The sequence below is a fragment of the Vulpes lagopus genome, chromosome 10 (genome assembly GCF_018345385.1).
Source record: "Vulpes lagopus strain Blue_001 chromosome 10, ASM1834538v1, whole genome shotgun sequence".
Lineage (NCBI taxonomy): Eukaryota > Metazoa > Chordata > Mammalia > Carnivora > Canidae > Vulpes > Vulpes lagopus.
Genome location: NC_054833.1, coordinates 81,778,044 through 81,802,339, shown reverse-complemented (window position 1 = coordinate 81,802,339; position 24,296 = coordinate 81,778,044). Strand labels below are relative to the sequence as shown.

The 24,296-nt window shown below is 48.8% G+C and overlaps 2 protein-coding genes across 2 annotated transcripts in view; both read right to left on the bottom strand.

The window, feature by feature from the left end:
• Window positions 1-24,296, bottom strand: part of GLIS1 (GLIS family zinc finger 1) — a 231,347-nt gene that overhangs the window by 120,899 nt on the left and 86,152 nt on the right.
• On the bottom strand, window positions 1,012-7,454 carry LOC121499835 (proline-rich protein 3-like). Its single transcript, XM_041771029.1, has 5 exons — window positions 7,444-7,454; window positions 7,232-7,325; window positions 4,512-4,543; window positions 1,569-1,645; window positions 1,012-1,412 (listed from the first exon to the last, which is right to left on the bottom strand). The coding sequence occupies exons 1-5, from the start codon at window positions 7,452-7,454 to the stop codon at window positions 1,012-1,014; spliced, it is 615 nt and encodes a 204-aa protein (XP_041626963.1).

Genomic DNA, 24,296 nt, shown 5'->3' with positions numbered 1-24,296 from the left:
TGTAGGGAAGGTTAGACGAGGGTGACAGTACCGTCCAGGTTCCACCCAAGGGTAGGCCAGGTGGAGATTCACAGAATTCAGACGAAAGGGCTGGTGGCCTCACAATGATGTACTCTAACTAAAGTGGGCTGGAGAGGAGATAGGATAGCCCATAAGAGGCTTTAGAGGACATCTCATGGGCTTGTGTCAAACCCCAAAAAACCGACACCAGGAGAATGGGGAGACCAGGGAGGCAGTCTTGCGGAAAGTTTCACAATTCTCCCATGTTGGGAGGTGTGGAAAGTCTAGAGGGCATCAAGAGCCTCACTCGTTTTGGCAGAAAAACTTACTCTAGTGTTGGGAAGTCACAATGATGCCACGGACACTGAGAAAGGCTACGTACAAGGGGATGCACAGTTTCACAAAGCACAGTGATCACAGACCAGAATGGTGGGGATCATGCTACTGATGCAGGATCTACAAAATCCAAAAGCAGGGAGAGTGGCCTTTCAGGGAGTAACTCTGCACCAGTCATCCATACTTGACCCCAGGTCAACCTGGTGAGTTTCACAGAGCAACTGGCAACTTTGGGGGTAGGGTTTGTCACATAAAAAGGACTTAAAACAAGCAGCTAGAAGAAGGGAATGGTAGGAAACTGCTCCAGGGCTCTTAGGAATCGAGGGCAGTGCCGAGGGCTGGGTGGACAGACGCACAAGAAATAGCACCAAAGAGGTTTCCTGTTCAGCAGTCAATCAGCGAAGGGGAAGAGGATCCAGGAGGCAGTTGAAGAGAGCAAAGGTGGGGTCCTGAAGGCGAGTCTCTGGAGGCTGGATTGGAAGAAAGCCCACACGCTGGGCACCAGTGATGAAACAAAACTCTGGACCCCAAATGGGGGAGGTTAGAGATGGGGTGGGTGTCACTGACTGAGGGTGGTGGGTGGAACAGCCTCACAGTAGCCGTCACAGGGCCACAGGGAAATACATGGCCGCTAGGTCAGAGGGCTCCTTCCAGCCTGGATGGGAAGGCACAGTCTCACAGAGGAGGTCCATTGGCACCTGGGTGGTAGAAGGCACAGAGGTCCTCATATCGACAGTGGCCCTTTTTGGCAAAGTGTCGGCAGACAGGGCGGTTTGATTTGTCTTCCATAACTTGGGGGCCATCCTTGGGCGGGCAGGTATTTTTGATAAGAGACCAACTTTTGAGCCTTTGGGGATTTCTCTGCTCTTTGTGAAAGCCTCTTCTGGAAGGACTCCCATGGCCTGGTCCAGGAAAAGGAGGTTCAGTATTGGCCCCCCACCAGCCACGACCATATGGGCCGCACCTGGGGCCCAGGCCTCCCCGGATTGGGCCTCTGCCCCTGGGAGGAGGTGGGAGGCTCAGCAGTGGTGGAATCATTGGTCCCCCTAATCCTGGAGGACCTCTGTGAAGAGAGTCTGCATTCTTTTCTGTCTGGCTCCTTTCACTCAACACCGTGTTTGTGAGATTCATCCAGGTTGCCTGTAGCAGGAGTTTGTTCATTTTCATTGCAGTGTAGTATCTCATTGCATGCACACACAACAACTTATTTATCCATTCTACTGATGGTGGACATGTGGGTGGATTCCAGTTTGGGGCTGACTTGGGATCACCAGGCTTTCCATTGGCCATGGGGGGAGGGCCCAGAAGGCTGGGTGGTCATAGTTGCCATTCAAAACATCCCAGGTGATTCCAGAGGTAATCCAATCCCTCTCTTTAACTGTTGGCCAATCGGAATGATCCTCCGCACCCCCTGCCTCAGAGTAGTTTAGAGGAGGCTGCACTTCTACCGTCCTTGGGCGCAAGTCTGGTCACAAATTGTTATCCTAAATCATTGCAATCTGCGTTCTCTGTAGGGTCCCCTCTCCCTTGCTGTTCTGCGGCTGCGCGCATGAGCTTTTTATGCTTCCCCCCCCCCTTGGCCGTCCCCCCCCCCGCCATCTTTAGAAAGGTTACAAGATAGAAGTTGAGGGATCAAGAAATATTAGTTTTTTAATGTCTTCAAAGCATTTATTAGAAAAGAAGTATTGAGATTTTAATGAGTTAAATAAATAGCCGTTCCAAGATGTTAAAAAAAAAAAAAAGAAATAAAGCAAAAAGAAATTACAAAGATACAGGCAGAAACCAATAATATAGAAAATATACACACATGTGCACACACAATAGAGATCAATAAATTAAAGTTGGTTCTTTGAAAAGATGAGTAAGATCGACAACTGACAAGACAGATAACAAGAGAAAAACAGCATGAATAAAAAAGTAGTATCAAGGATGAAAGGTGAGTCCACACTCGATGTTACAGGCAATATAAAGATGTTTAGAGAATATTATGAATATGTTTATGCCTATAATTTTGACATGCAGTCAAAATGAACAAATTCCAGGAACATATAATTTACCAAAATTGAGGGAAGTAGAAACCTGAATCATTCTACAGGCATTTAAGTAATTGAAAAAATGATCTAAAAATCTTCTTACAAAGATGGAGCACTTGGGTGGCTTAGCTGGTTAAAATCTTCCCATAAAGAAAATTCCAGGTCCAGATGGCTTTTCCAGTGATTGCTACCCAACACTCAAGGAAGAAATAATTCTAATCTCTCATTCTTCCAGAAACTAGAAGAGAAAATAATCCACAATTCACTAGCTAAGAAAACTACTGCTATTGAATTTCAAAAATGACAGTATGAGGAAGGGCAATTACAAGTCAATTTCATTCATGAGCAACAATGGGAAAATTCTAACTAAAATATTAGCAAATTTAATCCAGTAGTAGGTAAATGGGGAAAAAAACCCATAATTACCAGATTGAGTATATCCAAGGAACTCAAAATTGGTTTAACATTAAGAAGTCATTTAATGTTATTCACCACATCAGATTTAAAAACAAAAATAATGTAAGCATCTCAATAATCGCAGAAAAAGCATTTGATATCATTCAATATCCACCCATGATTTAAAAAGAAAACTTCCAGTCAATCAGTAACAGAAAGGAGCTTTCTTCATATGATAAGGAGTATTTACGAAAAGCCACCAGTTAGTGGTAAAACGTTGAAAGCTTTCCCTCTGATGCTGGAAGCAGACGAGGATATTCTTCCTCTCTTCCATCCTCCACCTTCCACTCCTACAATAGTCTATATTCTATTTTATATAATAATGTTAAATGTTATAGTAAGGAGGTCCTAGCCAGAATGGAAAGGCGAGAAAAAGAAATGCAAAGATGTAGAATGGAGGCATGCAGCTGACATCCACACCCAGGCTTTTCTGATTCTAGCCCACACAGTGTTCCCACCTCTCACTGCAACTTGAGTTTTACCTGTTTTTTGTTTCTTTGTTTTTATTTTGTTTTTGTTTTTGCTTTACCAGCCTTTAATCCTGCGTCTACTCCCTCACTCAGTCATTTAGCAAGCAGCTCGCTCGGTCGTCTGTGAACCCACTCACGACCTGATACCTCCACCTACCGCTGCTCTCTACCTGTGATTTGTTCTAGACTCCCCTGCATTCTGGGGACCGGAGCCACTCTTGTACTCCTCTGCACGCTTCACTGTCCTGACCTCTGCTTCTTTAGTGCCTCGTGGGCAAGACCAGGTCTGCTTCACCTGTGCCCCTAACACTGCACCTGCAGCATGACCCAGCCAGTGCTTGCCAAGCAATGAAGAAGTGGACTGTGACAGTAGCCGCAGAGTTCCATTTCCTAGGCAGGGCCTTCCTACTTCACCCACACCCATCAGTTTCTGCCATCTTCGAGATCATTTCTGCTGCTATTCACTGAGCAGATGCCCAGCACTAGCCCTAGGCTGGGCCCACACTGGGTGGCTGTTGGGATACACAGGGGCACATTGAGATTCAGCCCCTCCGCAGCAGGCTGACAGTAGCCACGTGGGATGGAGGGAACAAGAAGGTGTCTGACCCAGCCTGTAAGGTCAGGAGAGGCTTCCAGGAGGAGGAGCCTTCTAAACTAAGCAACAGACAATGAGCGGGTATTAGTGTTTGAAGGAGGGTCAGAGAGGATGTCTGGGACTGGGGAGCTACAAGTGGGTCCCTGAAGGTAAAGTGTCAACCAGGAATGGGGGGGGGCGGTCACTGAGACCAGAGGGGTCACTCCTGTAACATATGAAACTGTAGACTATCCCTCCCAGAAAAATGTATGAATATGTGCACAAGATTGCACCCATATTTGAAGCCCAGGTACTAAGAATCTGGACTGTATCCCAAGGGTGGTAAAATCAAACTGTTCCAGACTTAGGGATGAATAGTACAACTGAGCTTCACTTGTTCACTTTTGTCTATGATGTTGGCTAGGATCCAAAATACCCCCCGCCCCCCGCAAGGCTGAGACTGACCTCCCAGCTGGAAGAGATGCTCTACTTCCAGTTTGCAAGGGTCCTGCAAGCCTTGGCTCACAGCACAGGGCAGAGCGTGTCCAACAGAGGCCTGCCAGTGACTCCATCAAGGGGAGAGAAATGTCACTATCTGTCCCGTGAGCACCACCACCACTACCAAAATTGCTGAGCACTTACCATGTGCCAAGCAGTGACGGGTAGGCATATGCCTACAGGCAGGGGAGAGGATATTCCTAAAAGAGGACATGTGTGAGCAGAGGATGTGGGTGTGAAATAGCTTGGTGTTTCGGGAGGCCTGGCTGGAGGATCTGATGTCAGGACACGGACTGGACATGCCCGGGAGACGCTGGCCCCTGTGGGCCAGATCCTAGAGCCTGGCTGCTATCCTGAGGGCAGGAGACAGCCAGGTTCCAATGTGGGCTTAGAGAGATCACTATGTCTGGGTGTGAAGAGGGATCCCACACGATGGAGGTAACTGCCGTACTATGTTCAAGGCAGTGCATGTGGAGGGGGTAGGAGGAGGCCAGGAAAGGTGTCTCTAGGCAAAGAGGTTTCTCTGTGTCTCTTCATCTTGATAGATAATAACTATAGGCCTGCTTGGTGCCGTACACCAAAAATCGGAAGGCAAGGGTGCCTGCCTCCTCATTACCATCACAGCAACTCCACTGGGCGTTGGCTGTAGGAAGGAAAAATTGAGCAAAACAGATATTGGCCGAAAAGGACAAGCTTCCTCCAGGTCAGCTTAGGCCCAGCTGGTCAGAAGTCCCGGTCCCTCCCTCAGCTGACAGATGAGGCCAAGACCCGCACAGGGTTAACCAGAGGCCATCACGGCAGCACCGCAGAGCATAGAAGTGGCCAAGCCAGTCCTGAACCTGATCCAGGCTTCCCCCTCTCCCCAATCTGCCTGCCTGCCACCCCCAGGAGGGCCACTGAGGCGGCACAGAGCAACAGCGAGGCTCCGGGGGTCTGGGAGCAGCGTGTCCTCTGTCTGTGTCCTCGCTGTACTCCCTGTGTGCTGCTGGCCAGCTCCTCGCCCTGTCACTTCAGGCCAGGTGGCTGTCAGGAAGCCCCTTTCCCACCCTAAAAGTTCATTTACCCAGAAGCTAAAGGAGGGATGAGCAGAAGGAGCCAACTAGCACACAACCAGCAGTGACCCTGGAAGGGAGTGGTTAGGGAGGTCACTGGAGGAGGAAGTGGGACCTGACCAGATGACTGGAAACCAGGCAGCAGAACCAGTGGAAAGAGGGCCACCAGGGTCCTGGGGCCTGGAATTCCTCAGTCACACGAAGGGGGCAGGGAGTGGAGGGCAGAGGGAGCAAGTTGGACCAGATGCTTCCAAGGCCCTGCAGCTTCATCCTGACAGCCCAAGCCTCAATATCAGGATCTGCCTCGGAACCACGTAGCTTGGAACAGATCCTCATGCTCTCTGAGCCTCGGCAGCCTCGTCTGTAAACTAGGTGGAACACCACCACCCTCCTGGGCCGTTCTGGAGATGGAACCACACCAGGAGACAGACACACAGCAGCCGTGTGACAATGGCCACACTCTCCAGAACTTCAGCAAGCCAGCCCGGTAAGGCTGGGGTGAGGTGGCTGGCGGCCCCGTCAGGCCCCTGCTGCCGCTGAGCCCGCCGCCCTCGTGCCAGGCCGCTGGGGAAACCTCTCAGGCCCACAGCCGGCTTCCCCGCTGCAGTCAGAGTTTTCCTTGGCCTTCCCCTCTCCCCCGTCCCTCAGGGTGGCAGCTCTGAGAGGCCCTGTCCATCTCCTCAGGGCTGGCAGGAGGCGCCCCATAAATCAATCAATAAATTCCAAGCAGATGCGCACAAGTTGTTTGGGTTGGAACCCTGGCCTTCCCCTGCGGTTGCCGCGAAACCAGACTCTCTCAGGTGATTCAGAGTTTGACAGGGCCGGGCCCAGATCCACCAGAGGGTGACGATAATATTTTCTTTCCTGTCTTACCTCGGAGACAGGGTGGGGCTCTTTTTTTCCAGCCCTCTCCTGGGCCCGGGGCAGACCCACGTTTACTCAGTGCGTATTTATAGGCCCGTGGGCTTGGGGAAGCCAGGAAGGAGGCCGGCCAGCTCCCCGCAGGGCTTCCCGGCGAGTGAACACTTTCTCCCCCAGGACTCCGTCTTCCTCACAGCCCTCCATGAGGCTCCGCCTGAGGAAACCCACAGCGCATGGACCTGGCTGAAGGCGGGCTCTCCTGCCAGCTCTGACATTTCACGGAGCCTCAGTGTGTCAACTTCCGTTCTGTTTTGTAAGCAGGGGTAACAACACGTAACAGATCATCATGAGACGAGATCTAAAATAAAATACTACGCATGAATAGCTTACCCAGGGCCCAGCACAGTTTAGGGATTTGGGAAGTTGTCACTAGTGGTATTACCAGTATGGTGAGCGCTCAGACAAGGGACATAGCAGCCCTGTGACGAGGTCACGGCATAGTCAGAGTTCAGCTGGCCAGCTCCACGGTCTAGGCCGGTCTCAGCTTCCTCGGCAGCCCAGAGACTGGACTGACTGGTCCCTCCCTCAGCACAGGGGGCACCAGGGCAGCCAGTCAAGGAGCAGCAGAGGAAAGGAAAGGACACCACCACGAGTGCGCCTGCGTGCTGGGCCACCCCACGCAGCAGGGATAGGACAGCCGAAGTCAGAGGCCGGTTCCTGGGCAGCCGGGCTTCGGGCAGGGTGAACACCAACTCATCCTTCCAAGATCCCAGACTTCCTTCATGAAGAACGCCCAGAAAGAAGGAAAAATACCTGAGTTTGCATCCAGCACCAGTTAATGACTCAACTACTTTTTGTTGTAACCAAACGGGAGGAGTATAAAATTGAGGCCATGAGTCTGGTTTAAAAACAGGCCAGTTACTCCACACCTTTCTTGGCAAAAATCCTGACCTGCCCCTCCCTGAGTGTCAGCTTTTCATTGGACGGCAGGGTTTCCAAGGTCCCCAGTACTATGCCCTTCTGTGGGCCCTGGATCTGAAGCTTCCTGTCTCCGGGGGGGGGGGGGGGGGGGGCGGGGGGAACCTCTAACCAACACAGCCAAGTACTAAGCAAGTACTGTGAGTAGGTACCATGCTGAGCCCTGAGACTATCCAGCTCCTCACCGCAGCCCCATGACGTCGGGAGCACCACCCCTGTGCCCACTTTACAGAGGAGGAAACTTATCGTGCAAAAAATTTAAATAGCTGGCCCAAAGCCATCAAAGATGGAAAGGCAGGATTTAAAACCCAGGCAATCTGAGGCACTCTGCTGCCCCTACCCCTACCCTGTTCCCCTAAACACACACACACACACACACACACACACATGTCCAGGGCTATGCTGAGGCAGCTCTCAGAGTCTAGGCTCAGCTGACATTCATGGCAAGACTATGACCTCATTATCTTTGAGCCTCGGTATTCTCATCTATAAAAAGGGAATAAAACACCTATCTCAGAGGGTTATTCTACAGTTTAAACAATAACAGATGACACACAGTTTCAGAGGTCAACCTGATATAGCCCCCCTTCCCTTAGAAGTTAATGGGACAGCCAAGAACAGAGAATTATACCAAGATGTAGACAGCACAGGTCTCAGCCTGTCCCTTGAGGCCCCACAGGCCTCTGCCAAACTCTCACCATGACCTGCTCTTACAGTACAGCTCTATCCAACATCCTCCAGAACAATCTGGCTCTGCTGCCTCTGGGCCTATGCTCTCTGAATCACTCTGCCCATAACGTCCTCCCTCACTCCTTTCCTTGGCAAACTCCTACTCATCCTTCAGGACTGGGTTCAGCAGCCACCTCTTCCAGGAAGCCTCTTCTGACTACCACAAGCTAGGATGGCACCTTTTCTGGCTCCGGCTGCTCCTAACTTCTCTCCATCCTGCTCACTCTGGGTTGACACAGCAGTGCATACTCTTTTCTACTAGACTCTGGGCTTTTCTAGGGGTAATGCTGTGTCTATTCACCTGGGGTTCCTGGCAAAGGCACTGGCCCAGAATGGGTGTTCGGTAGACATGTCTGGAATGAATGAGTCAGGAACTCAATGGATGGATGAGGCAGGGGCGGGAAGCCAGACACCTGCCTGAAGCCATGGCTCTATGCACCCTGCCCCCCACTATAATATTGTCTCTGTGCCCTGAAAGCATTTGTTCATCCACTTCCCTCACCCACCCCTCCTTTAGGGCACCCACACCTTCTCTGGGCTGGGTTCAGGGAGTATGGAGATGAGTCAGAGGGACTCCGCTGTAAACCACAGGTCAAATAGCCCCATGGGGTTCCCCCCACCAAGCACCAGTGCTGGAAAGGAAAGGGCTGTGATGTCCCAATGGCCACCTGCTCAGCACCACGGTGTGGCCAGGCCAGGCAGGCTAGGCTGCCAGAGGGGACTCTGCAAAGAGATAAAAGCCTGGGAAAGAAGAATACACAGGGAGGGAAGGGAAAAGAGGAGAGGGGAAAAAATTAAAAAAAAAAAAAAAAGGTTCTTTTGGTATTTGTTTTCAAAGCCGCTGACGAAAACCAGATTTGAAGTTTGGGGGAAAAAAGGGATTTGGGCCTTTCAAATTCCACTCTCCGCTAATTGACTGCAGTTTCCTTTGAAAGAGCCCCCAGCTCTTCTGAACAATGAGCAACCCAGCTGGGACTTGACAACCAGTGGCTTCCAGGCCTCCCGGCTCCAGAGGGTCGCTCTGGCTGTGTGAGCTCTGGACAAACAGATGGATAGACTGGGGGCACTGGAACCCTCAAAGTGAACGCTTGGAGCCAGGTCCTGTGCAAAGTGCTTTCCATGGAAAGAGGTGGGGCCAAGGCTCAGACTCAGGTGTATCTGCCCCTGGTGCCCATCCTTTTGCCATTTTTCTGCCTGCCTCTCAAGGTGCTTGTGGCTTTCAGAGGCCATTGGGAACCATAGCAGGTTCAAACACAAAATTGCAGGTGTGTGTCCCACAACTGTGTGTGGTCCACCATCCCTGGGGCCAGGTCCCACGCTACCACATGGACTCTTCGGTGCCCCCTCCCTACTCAGCCAAAGTACTCATGGTCCCCATTCTCCTTTGCCCAACAAAGGCAGAAGTGCCTCCGAATCAAACCCTGTTAATCCTCCAGTCTCTTCCCCTGCCTGACCTCAGGGCATCTAGCCAAAGGCTTCTCTCTGGGGCTGTTCAGAAACAAATATCCCTTCTACTTTTCACTTACAGAAACCTAAACCCAAAGGCCCAAGAATCCCACAATTCAGCTCTCGTGAAATCCAGGGCCTCACCTGAGGACAGATCAGACCATTAGCCCCCCTCCTATATGAGGCTCTTCTGGCTCATGTCTCACACAGAGGTCCAAAGGGGCAGAGGGACTTGCCCGAAGACACCTGGTCCACCCTAGGCTAGTAGGGTCTAAACCCAAATCTGACTGTGAGCTCCATCCCTTTCCCTGGACTGACTCATCCATCTGGACAAAAAGCCTTACTTCCCTTCCTGAGCATCACCCAAAAGGGATCTATAAGGAGGAAAACTGTAAAGTCCTGGAAATGTCAGCTGTCCCTCCACAAACGAAAAGCACCCTCATCCTTCAACAAAAGCTGGCCTCTTGGTTTTTGTACCCATGCTGGTCCCTGAGCCTGGAAAGTTCCTCCTCTCGGAGAACTCTAACAAAGTTGGCCCTGTGGCCACCTCCTCCAGGGCACGCTCCTGACCCCTCTGGGCTCCTGTGCTTTCCTCTCTGGTGCCCTGCTCTGCACAGTGTAGAGCCACTCTGCCCCCCTGCTGATTCCCACAAATAAGCCATCCCAGGGCCTTCAGGAAGAGCCCCAGTACTGCCTGGGGAAGGAGGAAGGGAGGTGGGGGAGCCGGAGGGGCCCCAGCACTCTGAGAAAAAGCTCTGGGTACAGGTCCTGACTCCATCATTTGCCAACTGTGTGACCTTAGGGAACTTACTTCCCCTCTCTGGGCCTTGGCTTCTTCTCCCGAAAACTGTGGGTGACTAACTCTGCCCTGTGCAGTTGTTATGTAGATCAAACAAGACTGAGGATATGGAGGCACTTTGTGAATTATGGAGTTTTAGTTGGTAAGGACAGTGGAGGGGTGATGGTGGTAGCGGGGTGCTGGGGCCAGGCAAGCTCACAGGCGGATTTCCCTAACACATCTTCCTGACGTGGCTACCTCTCAGGCAGGAAGAGCCAGTTTGCCCCTCTGTGCTGGGGAAAAGGAGACGAACTGATGATCCCTGAGCACTTCTTCTGGAATGAGAACTGCCCCAGCCAGTACCACACTTAGTCCCCCTGCCTGGAAGAGTGCCTACTACCTCTCACACCAAGGGTGAGGTACTTGACTCAGGTCTCATGCTCAGGGCAGCCCCATCTCAAAGCCTGTCCTTTCCATACTTCCCACCCTAGGCTAATCCCAAAGCTCTCCTTCACAGACCATCTCCCCCACCCACAGGCACTGCCAGGCATCGGCCTCACGGGCTGCTCCTGGTGCCAGGTGGCCAGGGCCGAGCCCCCTGGGCCATCCCACACCCACCCTGACAAATACCCTTGAAATGCATGCAAGCATGCTGCCTTGTTTCTGTTCCCCATTACGAGCAAGGATCAGTGCCTGTCAAATAAGTCAAGCCTATGAAGACTGATGAACAAGGATTGTGATGGCAGGATGCTGTTGCTTGTAAACATCAGCTGCTTGGCAATCTGGGCTCAGAGAGCTGCTTTGCTTTGATGGGAGGACGAGCGGCAGAGCAACTCGACTTAGATTATTCTTGACACTGCAGGCAAGAGGAGGCAGGGTCCTTTGCACAGACTTCCCAGCAACACTGTGAGGGACTTTCAAGTTGCTATATGACATGCAAGGCCTTCCATCAATGGGTCTAGCCAACTTCCCCAGCCTGCATGTCTGTAACACCCCGCTGAGACTGCTTACTGTGCTCCATACTCACCGTGCCATTTCACATTTCCAGGCCTCTGCAAAGGCTATTCTACATGCTGATGAAGTTCTAGCTGTCCTATGACACCCAGCTCAAATGCCACCTCCTCCAGGAAGCCTTCTGAGCATCCCACACAGTAATGCACACATTCCTCCTGCTATAAGGTTTCTCTCTATCGTCACAGAGCTAAGCTCTGTCTTTTCTCATGTTTTGGCATATGCCATTCCCTCTCCCTGCAGCTATAAATCCAACTCACCTCTCTTGTCTCAGATTAGAGGTCTTCTCCAGGAAGCTCTGCCTGATTTGCCACCAGGCTGCCTCGGATGCTGCCTCATACCTCCCAGCCCCCAGCACTTGCTCCCCTATCCGCCCCATACTGTTAACTATCAGTTTGCAAGTTCGTGTCCTATCCTTTTTTTTTTTTAATTTTATTTATTTATGATAGTCACACACACACAGAGAGAGAGAGAGAGGGGGAGGCAGAGACATAGGCAGAGGGAGAAGCAGGCTCCATGCACCGGGAGCCTGACGTGGGATTCGATCCCGGGTCTCCAGGATCACGCCCCGGGCCAAAGGCAGGCGTTAAACCGCTGCGCCACCCAGGGATCCCCTCGTGTCCTATCCTAACCTAGAAGTTCTCTGCCTGTGATGCCCAGCACAGGCCTGGCACACAGTTAAGTCTCCTGTGCTGAAAAGTTATGTTCAATCACTATCAAAGAGCCAAGGGGCAGGAGAATCTGAGAATCCTCCACAGACTGTGTCTAAGTCCTTTCTATCCCATCTAAGACTCACCAGAAAATCCAGCTTCTAGTAACTGAATAAATGAAACCACCAAGGGCTGCTATGACCCAAATGCAGAGGGCTTCATATGGAAGGAATCAAGGGCATCAGTTGGGAACAGACACTTTATGATCCAAGCCATAAACCTGATTTACACTCAGGTTTCTTCTTTCCAGGAGCTCTAGAAAGCTTTACCTTTGCCCCAGCAAAGCCTTGGGAACAAACCTTCAGAGCCACAGGAGACTGCCCATTATGTCTGGGGGATGGGAAGGGGCTCCCAGATGCTCCTGCCCTCTGGTCAACCCTGTGGGTCAAAGTCACCTGAACAAGGTACAAGGGGTGGTGCCTGGGGAGAGCCATATGCTGGAGGCCGAGAGACCCAGGCATAGTACAGGCTCTGCTCTGCACATGGTGTGCATACCAGCGACTCTGCAGCCAAGCCTCAGTCTCCCCCTCTGTATGGTGCCACAGGAAGGAGTTTAGTGCTGATGCTCAAGGATATGGCCCAGCACAGTAGCTTTGGGCTGGAATCTCACCAGCTGTGACCCGGGCTCTGTCCACCTCTGGCATGGGGAAACTGGATTAGGACGGTGCCTGCATCCCAGAGTGAGTATGACACCAAGAGGGTTAATGCTGGACACAGATGTAGACTAGCGCTTGGCACTAGCCCTCTCCACTCTGTTCCTGGGTCTTCTCCTACCACCCTCAGCCATCAAATGCTGACAAGTGGAAACCAGGTCCTTCTAAATCCACTGTCCAAATTCATCCCTCAGACAAGCTGGGAGGTACATGTGGCTCCCCCATTGGCAATGAGAGAAAGGAGGCCTGCAGAGGGGCCTTACGTAGCCTGTAATTCAGCCAGCTGGGAGCCTGGCCCTGGACTCCCAATTCCAAGCCCAGCATTCTCTCCCTGACAAAGGATGCTCTAGACCAATATTGCTGTTTAGAAAAGAAGGAACAAAGCGGAGGGGGGCAGGGGGAATCCATCTTAGAGTCAACTCACGTATATTAGAAGATGTGTCTAAAAGACACCACTTAGGGTCCATCAGTTTGCCTGTTTCTTTCTGTTCACCTTACCCCCAGTCACTAGCTCCCACTGTGGTCAGGAGCCGGGATGCCCTTTCCCGCAGAGCGCTGGGCCCCCTCCCTCACCCCACCAGGCCTCTGTCTGGAGGAGGCCACCTCAGAGAGTCCCACCCTACCAGACTCCAGCCTCTCACCCCCTTTTTTAAAAAATCACCATATATCATACTACCAGACATAATATCATTTTTTTTTCATTAAACACCTATTAACTGAGTACTGTTATGTACCAGAAGCTGTTGTAGACATTTGGGAAATGACAGTGAACAAATCAGATGAAAGTCCTGATCTCCTGGAACTTACATACCAGGAGGAAGACAAACCACAAGTAACCAACATGACACATATATGGGCAATATATTGTATGTTAGAATATGAAAAGTCATTTAAAAAAATCGAGCAGGGTGATGGGATCACGTATGCCATGGTCAGGGAGGGTGCGGCAATTTTTTTTAAAGATTTTATTTATTCATGAGAGACACAGAGGGGGGGGAGGGAGGGGGAAGAGGAGAGAGAAAGAGAGAGAGAGAGGCAGACATAGGCAGAGGGAGAAGCAGGCTCCATGCAGGGAGCCTGATGTGGGATTCAATCCCGGGTCTCCAGGATCGCGCTCAGGGCCAAAGGCAGGCGCCAAACTGCTGCACCACCCAGGGATCCCGGCATTTTTTTAAAAAGATTTATTTATTGGCCCTCGCGCTGCACCCGGGCTGGGCTCCTTCTCGCGGCTCCGGGGCCGGCACCTCCGGGGCGCTCGGTCCAACAGCCCCCCACCCCCACCCCGGGGCAGAGGGGAGAAGGGAGCTTAGTGACACCCAAGCCAGACGTAGAGATGCAGAGAGAGAGAGAGGCAGAGACACAGGCAGAGGGAGAGGCAGGCTCCACGCAGGGAGCCCGACGGGGGACTCGATCCAGGGTCTCCAGGATCACACCCCGGGCTGCAGGCGGCGCTAAACCCCTAAGCCATTGGGGCTGCCCCCGCACCGTGTTTTCATAGCAAAGTCCCCGGCCAAGCAGCCATAGCACACCTGCCACGTCAGAATGCCTTTGCACACACCTACAGTGAGTGGTCAGGAACGAGCCCCTCCCTTCATCAGCCTCCCCTGCAAAGAGTTGACTGGAGTCAGACACCTGAGCCGAGCCCAGTGAGGCAGAAGTGTGAAGGGACTCTGGTTTCCCTCCAGATATGTGGTCTTCACTGGTCAATCAGGAATTTCCCGGTCAGCAGCAGTGAGGAAATCTGTCATGGGGGTCCTCTCTGTCCCCCAAAGGAAGATGAGGACAAGCAAGGAGGTGCAGGGAGCAACTGGAGCTGGAGAGCATTCCTGGAGGACAGAGAGCCCATAAGGCCAATGTGGTTGACCTGAGCAGGGGCTGAAGGCACAGTGGACAGGATGATGAGGTCAGAGGCAGGCAGAGATCAGATCTTGTGAGGTCTCATGGGTCACTGTGAGGAGTTTGGACTTCATCTCAAGGACCATGGAAAGCCAGGGAAGGATTTGAAGACAGGCAATGACCTGATCTGACCTTTGTTTTTAATAGACCTCTCTGGCTGGCTGAGAAGAATAGGTCAAGGGAGCCCAGGAGGCAGGGCAGTGGGGAATGGTGGAGTGGCAGTGGAAGTGGGGAGAAGTGGTCAGATTTGGGATATATTCTGGAAGACAGGCAGACAGGAATTGCTGATGCAGAGGAAGATTCAAAGAAGGCCATGGGGTGACTGCTGATGAGTCAGCTCATGTCCTGAGCAGTGGAGGCTTCCACGACCAGAATCCCTGACCGTCCTTTTGGCTGAGCTGGACACAATCTGGAGACCTTCTAGTCTCCCTGGGATTTTACACCCATAGAGCCTCAGCCCAGGGGAGTGAGGAAACATGCCCATGTCCTGGGTAAAAGCAGAGGTCCCCCCAGCTCCCAGTCCAGAACCTGCCTGACCACAGGCTTCATTTATTTCTTGGGCAAACCAGTGAACCTGGGTAAAGGAAATCTCATTTGAAATGGAGTCAGAAGGCCAGAAGGGGAAGCTCTTACTTTCTACCACTCCTCATCAGTTGCAGAAGCGATAGAAAGAGACAATACCTTGCATTCCACACAGAAAGAAGCCTGGACATTATTTTCTCTGCATGAGGAAGGAAGATTTTCTCCTGGTCTGGCAACAGCCCAGCCAATGAGAGACTGTCACAACTCGGCCAGTGAAAAGCCACTACACTTACAACTCCCAGTTTCCTCCAATGGAATTTTTTATTAATAACAGTCCTTCTCAACTCCCTGCCCTTTCCTCTTTGTTCTTTCTTCTTTGTTCACTGGACTTGCCTATGGTTTTGCCATAGCTTGCGTGTCCTGAGTTGCAATCCTCTGCTATTCCTGAATAAACCTGTTTTGCTGGTAAAAAAAAAAAAAAAAAAAAAAAAAAAAGATTTATTTATTTGTTTATTTATTTATTTATTTATTTATTTATTTATCATAGACATAGAGAGAGAGAGAGGCAGAGACACAGGCGGAGGGAGAAGCAGGCTCCGTGCCAGGAGCCTGACATGGGACTCGATCCCAGGACTCCAGGATCGCGCCCTGGGCCAAAGGCAGGCGCCAAACCACTGAGCCACCCAGGGATCCCCCCCTGCGGCATTTTTAATTAGGGTGTTGCACCATAGAGCAGTGGGGGCAGTTAGCCCAGCAGATGTCAGAAGGAAGAGCATTCAGGCAGAGGGAACAGACAACTCGAGGGCCCTGAGTAGGGCATGTACTTGGCTAGAGTGGAGGAAGTACGGAGGAGGAAAATAAATAATGCTGCAGTCAGAGGGACCCCAGGCCACTCTTGGCCACTGTGAGGACCCGGGTTCTTGCTGAGTGAAATGGGTATCATTTCACAAGAGCAAGTATTACTGGCAAAGAAGTGACAGATTGGATTCATAGTATAAAAGGATTACTCCGGCAGCTATGTTAAGAATAGACTGTCTCGACAGTTGGTTTGTTGTTTCTCTCCTCCACAAACTGTGACATCCATGAGGACAGCATTTGATCTGAGTTGATCCACATCATCTCCTCAGTGCTTAGAACAAGGCTTGGCACATATTTGTCAGTAAATGTCTGTGAAATGGCTAAGTAAACAAACAAACATGCACTCCAGCCACAGCAGCCTCTTGGCTATTTCTCACACATGCCAAACATACTCTGGCCCCAGGGCCTTTGCACTTACTGTGTGTTCTGCCTGGAATGCTCTTCCCCAAGATATCTTCACTGTTTATTCCCACACTTCAGATCTTTACTCAAACATCACATGAACACTGAGGCCTTTCCTAGACACACTATTTAAGAAGGGCATGCCAACTATCCCTCTGGTGCAGTCCTACCTCTCTTTCCTACTCATTTTTCTATGGCACTGTTACCAAATGACATACTTTACAGTTTCCTTTCTTACTATATATCTCCATTTTTCTCTTTTATTCACTGATTAAATCCCAGTGTCTAGGACAGTTGCTGACATATACCAGGATCCCAGTCAATGCTTGCTGAACTTCCGAGTCACTCGGTTGGCTGGTGACTGGTGTTTGGTCCAACCCCAGGAAGCAGTATGGCAGGGGATGGCTGTGGACTCCCTGTCAAACAGGAAGATGCCCTGCCAATCACAGCTTCGGGTACAGAGGCTAGAGCAGAAGGAAGGGCTTCACCATCCATGCCAGGCTGTTTCATGGTGAGTGATCTCACACTAATCACACAAACCATTATCATCGCCATTTCACTCAAGAGGAAAACCTGAAGCTCAGAGAAGCGAAGTAACTTTACCAAGATCAGAGAATTGAGGAGGCAGCAGTACTGGGATTGGAACCCACGTCTATTTGGCTCCTTCTACTTTTTTTTCAATCTAAGGTTACTGACCTGCCAGGCCAGCACTAATCCTGAGCTTGCTCCTGGGGAATGCAGCAGTGAGCATGGGGCTGGAGACTGAGGTGAGGGAGAGCATTTCATAGATGGAATAGCACATGCAAAGGCCTGGAGGCAAGTGGTGTGGTCTGGACAGAGAGCTGTTAGAGGAAGGAGTTAGGTCATGGAAGGCCTTCTTCGTGAGATACCTTAGGAAGCTGTGAGTCAAGACCACACCTGTTTGATAGGCAAAAATTAGTGAGTCTGACAATACCAGGCATAGGAGAAGCTATGGGTACAGCATCTTTCCTGCTCTGCTCATGGGATGCATACTGGTCCGTTACTCTGGAAACCAGCCAACCATGACCTTGTAAAGGTGAATTCACACGGCCTTCAGCCCAGGAATTCGGCACCTCGGTGATTCTTAAGAACGGTGGTTATCAAGATAGAATCTGCAGACCACAGAAACTAGCAAACACTACAGTCAGAGTTTGTTTCCTCAGAGATCCAGTTGTTAAACATTTACTAGCACACTACTGGATATAATCCACATAAGCAAAAGGTCTTTGGGCATCCTCAGTAATTTTTATGAGTATAAAGGGATCCTCAGACCAAAAATTTAAGAACTACCACCCTAGAGAAACCTTTGCATATGTGCCCCAGAAAATACATGTGTAGAGAGTCTGTGTAGTAGCCCCATGTGTATTGAAAAAAGAAAAAAATACCTGGAAACAATCCAAATATTCACCGACTGGAGTGGATAATACTAACTGTGCTCTATTCATATGAGGGAATGTTACATAGCAGTGGAAATAAACGAACTCAAGGCACTTGCAGTGACCAGTAACATGATGCTGAATTTCAAAGTGGGTCCCAGGATTCATAACATTAATTACAACTAAACAATATATTGTTTAAGTACACACACACATATACACACATACATACACTAAAAAAATTTTTTTATAAAAGCTAAAGAAACAGGATGACAAAAAAAGACATACAGACGGCCAACAGACACATGAAAGGATGCTCATAATCACTCATCATCAGGGAAATACAAATCACGACTATGATGAGATAATACCTCACACCTGTCAGAATGGCTAAAATCAACAACACAAAAAACAACAGGCGTTGGTGAGGATGTGGAGAAATGGGAGCCCTCTTGTACTATTGGTCAGAATGCGAACTGGTGCAGCTACTGTGGAAGACAGTATGGAGGTTCCTCACAAAGTTAAAAAGAGAACTACCCTATAAGCCAGTAATCACACTATTGGGTATTTACCCAAAGAATACAAGGACACTAAGTCAAAGGGATACATGCACCCTGATTTTATAGCAGCATTATTTACAATAGTCAATATACGGAAGCAGCTCAAATGTCCATTGACTGATGAATGGATAAAGAAAGTGTGAGATACACACACTGTGGAATATTCAACCATAAAAAATAATGAAATCTTACCATTTGCAACAACATGGATGGAGCTAGAGAGCATAATGCTTATAAGCGAAGTCAGTTAGAGAAAGACAAAGACCACATGATTTCACTCATATATGGAATTTAAGAAACAAAACAAATAAGCAAAGGAAAAACGAGAGAGGGGGGCGGAGGGGGGGAGAGAGGAGAGAGAGAGGAGAGGGAGAGGGAGAGGGAGAGGGAGAGAGAGAGAGGCGCAAATCAAGAAACAGACTCTTAACTATAGAAAACTGATGGTTACCAAAGGGGATGTGGGTGGGGGAATGGGTGAAACAGGTGATGAGGATCAAGGAATGTACTTGTTGTGATGAGTACTGGATGTTGTATATAAATGTCGAATCAGTGTATTGTATAGCTGAAACTAATATAACATTGTGTTAACTGGAATTAAAAACTTAAAAAATAAATAATTTTTTAAAAAAAGAAATAGAATGACAAAATTATCTCAAGTACATAGGCAGAGATAAAAGAAATAAAATATGTAAGGATTTAAAGAAAGAAAATGGTTATTATCCACTGATGACAATCAGAAATCAAAAAGAATCTAGAAGTAAATGATTATCATTAATAGGTGGATTTGACAAGACACACACAGAGGGTGAATATTTAAAAATCAATTGCACGTGTGTATTGCAACAAACAGAAAAAGGAAGTTTTTTAGATATTTATAACATCAAAAAACACCAAATACACAGGGATAAATCCAACAGAAGATGGGCAAGACTTCCACATAGAAAATTACAGAACATTAGGAGAGATTTAAATGAATTGAGAGGTATACATATTCATGGATAGAAAAATTCCACACGTGAATTTGGAAATTCCAAATTTATCTTCCCAAATTTACCCAGAGATTTAGAAGCAGTCCAACTCAAAATCCCAGCAGGTTCTTCTTGCAACTCTAAATTTTATATTAAAAATATAAAATTTATATTTTATAAATTCTAAAATTTATATTAAAATGCAAACAGCCAACAAGAGCCAGTGTGATCCTGAAGAAGAACAAAGTAGCAGAACCTCCAGGACTACACAGCAAGCCGTATTGTAAAACGCAGATTGTGAAACTGGCACAAAGATAAACAAATAAACAATGGAACAGAATAGAGAATTTAGATATTGACCTACTTGCCTCACTGATTTATGGCAAGGGAGAGTGGAGGAAGGACGGTGTGTTCAATAGAAGCTAGTGGCTCAATCAGATTTATATATGACAAAAATGAAACCTGACCCCTACCACACACCATACACCAAAATCAAATCCAGATGGATTCGAGAGCTAAGTGGGAGGTGTACAATGACCAAGCTTCAAGAAAAAAAATACAGGAGACCACTTTCACAGTTTGAGGTAGGCACAGATTTCTTAACTAGGACATAAGATGCACTAACCATAAAGATAAAGATTAATAAAGTAGACTGTTCTAAAAGTTAAGAGCTGCTACTCATCAAAAGTCACCATGAAGAGAAGAAAAAGACAAGCCAGTGTAGGAAAAGATATTTGTGGCACACCTGACTAACAAAGAGCTTAGATCTAGAATAAAGATCTTCTATATATTAAAAAGGCAAATACTTCCAAAATGTTTGAAGGACGTGGATAGGCACGTCACAAAAGAGAATATTCAAGTGGTCAAAAAAACCCATAGGAAACAGTGCTCAGTATAACTGGTTAATGGGAAAACGCAAACCAAAAACCACAGTAAGATACCACCACACCTCCATCAGAAAGGCTAAAATGTTAAAAACAAGCAGCACTAAGTGTGGCAAGGATGCTGAGCAGCAGGAATTGTGCTGTCCTGCCGGTGGGAGTTTTAAAACAGTGTAGTCCCTGCAGAAAACTGTGCAGCATTGCACACTGAAGATGAACATGCCCGTTCCTTCATGCACATCCAGCATCAGTGCAAATATACATTCGTCCTACAACACACCTGTTTGAATTCATAGTAACATTACTCCTAACAGTCAAAAAAACCAGTCAAAACCTGGAAACAACCCAAGTGGTCACCATCAGTGGAAAAGAGCAATAAACCTATGTGTCAACTGAAAAGAAAAAAAAAAACCCCACAGCTACACAACACTATAACCAGATTTCAGAAACATGATGGTGAGTGAAAGAAGCTAGACATAGATAGCAAGTATATACTGTATGACCCCAGCGATATAAAGTCCAAACCAAGCAAAACCAACCTGTGCTGGAAGGCAGACCTGCAGGTACCCTGGAAAAACAGGCAGGGAGCAGAGCCTGAGACGAAGTGTGAGCAGGGCTTTGTGGGGTGAAGGGAATATTCTATTTCTTGACCTGAGTACAGATTTCCCAGTTACGTTCACATTGTGATACTCATCAAACTGCACACATAAGGTTTATCTACTTTTCTAAACACAAGATTTACTTTAATAAAGAGTGTAATTAAAATAGAACGATAGGGGCACCTGGGTGGCTCAGTGGTTGAGCGTCTGCCTTTGGCTCAGGTCGTTATCCTGGTGTCCTGGGATGAGCACCGCATCAGGCTCCCTGCAGGGAGCCTGCTTCTCCCTCTGCCTGTGTCTCTGCCCCTCTCAGTGTGTGTCTCTCATGAATAAACAAATAAAATCTTTTTAAAAATAAAATATAACGACAGGAATGAAATTCAGGGAAGTGATAACCTCCAGACTGGAATCAGAGAGACCAGATGGGGGATAACACACAGGGAACTGTATTTTCTTGTTTAGTGTTCAAGTGGGGATGGCCGGGGTGGGGGGAAGGGCAGAAAAGAGGGATGGAGATAGGTGGGCATGTTAATGGGGTCCCAAAGAAGACAGGGACACAAACCATGGAGCTTGGTCCAATTCTGAGCATTTAAGATTAAAAACATAAATACATAAAAAGGACCCACCCCCCAGGAAATCATCACTGGAACCAGAACACCACCACTTTCCACATGGGGCCGTGAGGTAAGTTAAGTGGTATAGTGCCCTATCAAAGATAGACTAAAATAAATAGCAGGACTTTCTTGATTTGTATTCGGCATCTAGAACAAGGCAGATCTCTGATAAATAAGTCCTGGGGGTATTGGGTACAGCATGGTGACCACAGTTAATAATACCGTATTTCATGTTTGCCAGTTGCTGAGAGAGTAGATCTGAAAAGTTCCCACCACAAGAAAAAACAAAAACAAAAATGTAACTATATGAGATGATATGTTAACTAAATTTATTGATCATTTTGCAATATACACATGTATCAAATCAAAATCTGTTACACCTTAAATTAAGACACAGTTATGTCAATCATATCTCAATAAAACTAGGGGAAAAAAAGATGGAGGGACAAATGAATTAGGTGAAGTAGGACATGCCCCCCCAAAGGCTCATCTCACTACATCCATCCACCAGCATTGTCTCCTGGTACTTAACGTTTCTTTTTGGCCAGCACTGGCCTAATTAGCGCAGGCTTTATTAAAACCCCTCACCGCCCTCTCTCCGGGAACGCACTCTGGCCCAGGGAGCCCTGGTCATTGGGCCAAATAAGTTAACAATTTCCTTTCAGCCCTATGGCGTTTCTCAAATGTTAGTCCATTTTTTCACAGCCTGAAAGAGCCAGAGTCTTTTTAACAGTCCAGTCCTGGGCTAGATCTGTCACCACGACAGTAAAAAATAAAAATTAAAAAAAAAAGTTTAAGTGCATCGTGTGCTTATAATAAATAGTTTGCACAAAATTATCCATTCCACATATGGGCAGAGCGATGCCTTTAATGTGCACATTGTTTGTGGAGAGCCCGTAACCGAGGCTGTTACCAGGCAGAATGTGGAAGTCGTTTTCTACTATTAAATAAAGGAAACAAGGTTCTCATTTTAAAATTAATTCAATGAAAACTATTAAGCAGTTGGCTGTGAATGCCTCAGTATTTTTTCCAAACTGATACTAATAAGGGCCCCTACTCTCAGTCCTGCTGAAACAAAAACACAGAATCAACCACAGAGTTTCCAAGAACACTTTCCCAGTGTTGTTGTTCTGAGACATGTTAACCAGGAGGAGTGTGCAGATCCAACCCAAACTGAGACCCAAGTCCCTGTAATGCAGTCTTTGGGTGGGTCGGCTGCCTTCTGGTGCCACAGGGCTGGTGCAGGATGCTGGTCCCCCTCTGTCCCACCATCAGTTGGCTGGGGGAGGGGATGCTCCACTCAAGTACTGTAGGGTGGAAGGGACTTGGGGTGCATGAGACAAATCCAAGTCCCCAAGCCTCTCAGGACAAAGGTGGTCACCAAGTGCTGAAGGGAGCTCCCATTGTGGGGTAGCTGGTAAAGGGCAAAGACTGCAGGACTGGAAGGCACACAGACGTGGATTCAAATCCCACACATGCCACTTCCTAGATGGAGGGTCTCAGCATCCTCATCTATCATGTGGGGCTGTTCTCCGAACTCCAATGTGTCTTTGGACACAGAGAATCCAGCACACGCTTGGCTTGGTGGTCATCTGAGGTTGGGCCCCTTTCCCCCATTCTATGCTAGCTCCATGCTCAGGCTGCAGAGAGGAGTTGGCCAGTGCTTCCCATAGAAAACCAGCTCATGAGAGCAGGAGGTGCTGTGTGGCATGGGAGGAGCTCAGGGGCAGAGAAGGCTGTGATGGGAGGCCAGTCTCATTTGGGCCATTTCCGTTCCTAAAGGGGGATGCTCAGCTGCAGGCCAATCAGACCAGTGCTGAGCAGAAAAGGGGGTGGCAGGGACAGGTAACGAATCCAGACCGGGATGACACGGCCAAGGACTCTCTGGCATCCCCAAACCATTTGCCTCAGTCCCATGACCATTAGCCCTATGAGGCCAAGAACAGTATTGGACTCATTTCTAAGTCCTCAGTGCCCAGTCTTAGTGAAGGTTATTGATAAGCAAAAGAGTCCTCAACCACATCTTCCCCATGTTTCCTATGGTTTAGGAGGAAGGTCAATCTGGGTGGAAGCCTGGATCCCTGTGTAAGACAGCCTCCTGGGTCACCCCTCTTAAAAATGAAGCCTGCAGCATAATGGAGGGTGATGCCAGGACAGCCTAAGGCAACCAAAAAAGGAGGAAGAGGTGTTACCAAGCTTGCAATTCTGCATCCTCAGCGTGGCCCACAGGCTCAAACGACATTACGAGGGAACGAGAAGTGGTGGACACACGTGAGCCTCACCATTTCTCTCTCTCTTTGTTGTCTCTGTGTTGTCTGAGCAGGTTTGGATGGACTGTGCACCTGCTGTGGTTCAGGCTCTGTGGCCTGCAAGGATGAGCCCAGACTAGAGGGCAGCCTGGGAGTGAGCATGCAGGTCCTGAGCACCAGCAAGGCTGAAAGAGGTGGGGGGGGGGTGGATAGAAAAGTTTACTAGGTCTTGGATTGATAGGTAGACAGATGGACATACAGATGGGGACAAAGGAATGATCAACAACAGAGCAGGCACGACTCAAACCTCTAGTTCTCAGTTCTCCTTTTCTCTCACAGAGGTGGTTTGCTGTGCCCTGTCCCATGAACACCCAGACCCGAGCCCACACTCTTGCCATGACCCCAGTGCTCTGCTCTCCCACCGTGTCTGTTATCTCTTCCTAGAAGGTGTTGTTCTTCTCTTTCTCCAGGTCTCTTTCTCTGTCCCATTCTCCTATTCTGGTTTTCTTGGTTGATGAGTTTCCTTCTCTGTCACTCTTGGTGTCTTTGCCTCTCTTTCCGGCCTCTCTTCTTTCTTCCCTCTCTTTCCCTTTGCCTTATCACCAGGTCATCTTCCCAATTCTCCTGTGAAAACCTTACTTCCACCAGCACAGGTGTGCCTGCAGGTGTTTTAACCAAGGAGACACGGCTTGCAGGCAGAGGGAGAGGATCAGGGTGAGGCAGACATCCCATTGAAGGGGGAAGCCCAGCTGTGAGCCAAGCTGC

What these genes read in the sequence shown, in the direction of transcription:
- LOC121499835 (XM_041771029.1), bottom strand. An exon ending in TGACACTCAGGGAGGGGCAG is followed by an intron (nt 4,544 to 7,231) that starts GTCAGGATTTTT and finishes CCCTGCCTGTAG; the next exon opens with GCATATGCCTACCCGTCACT. An exon ending in AAACTGGAATCCACCCACAT is followed by an intron (nt 1,413 to 1,568) that starts GTCCACCATCAG and finishes AAAAGAATGCAG; the next exon opens with ACTCTCTTCACAGAGGTCCT.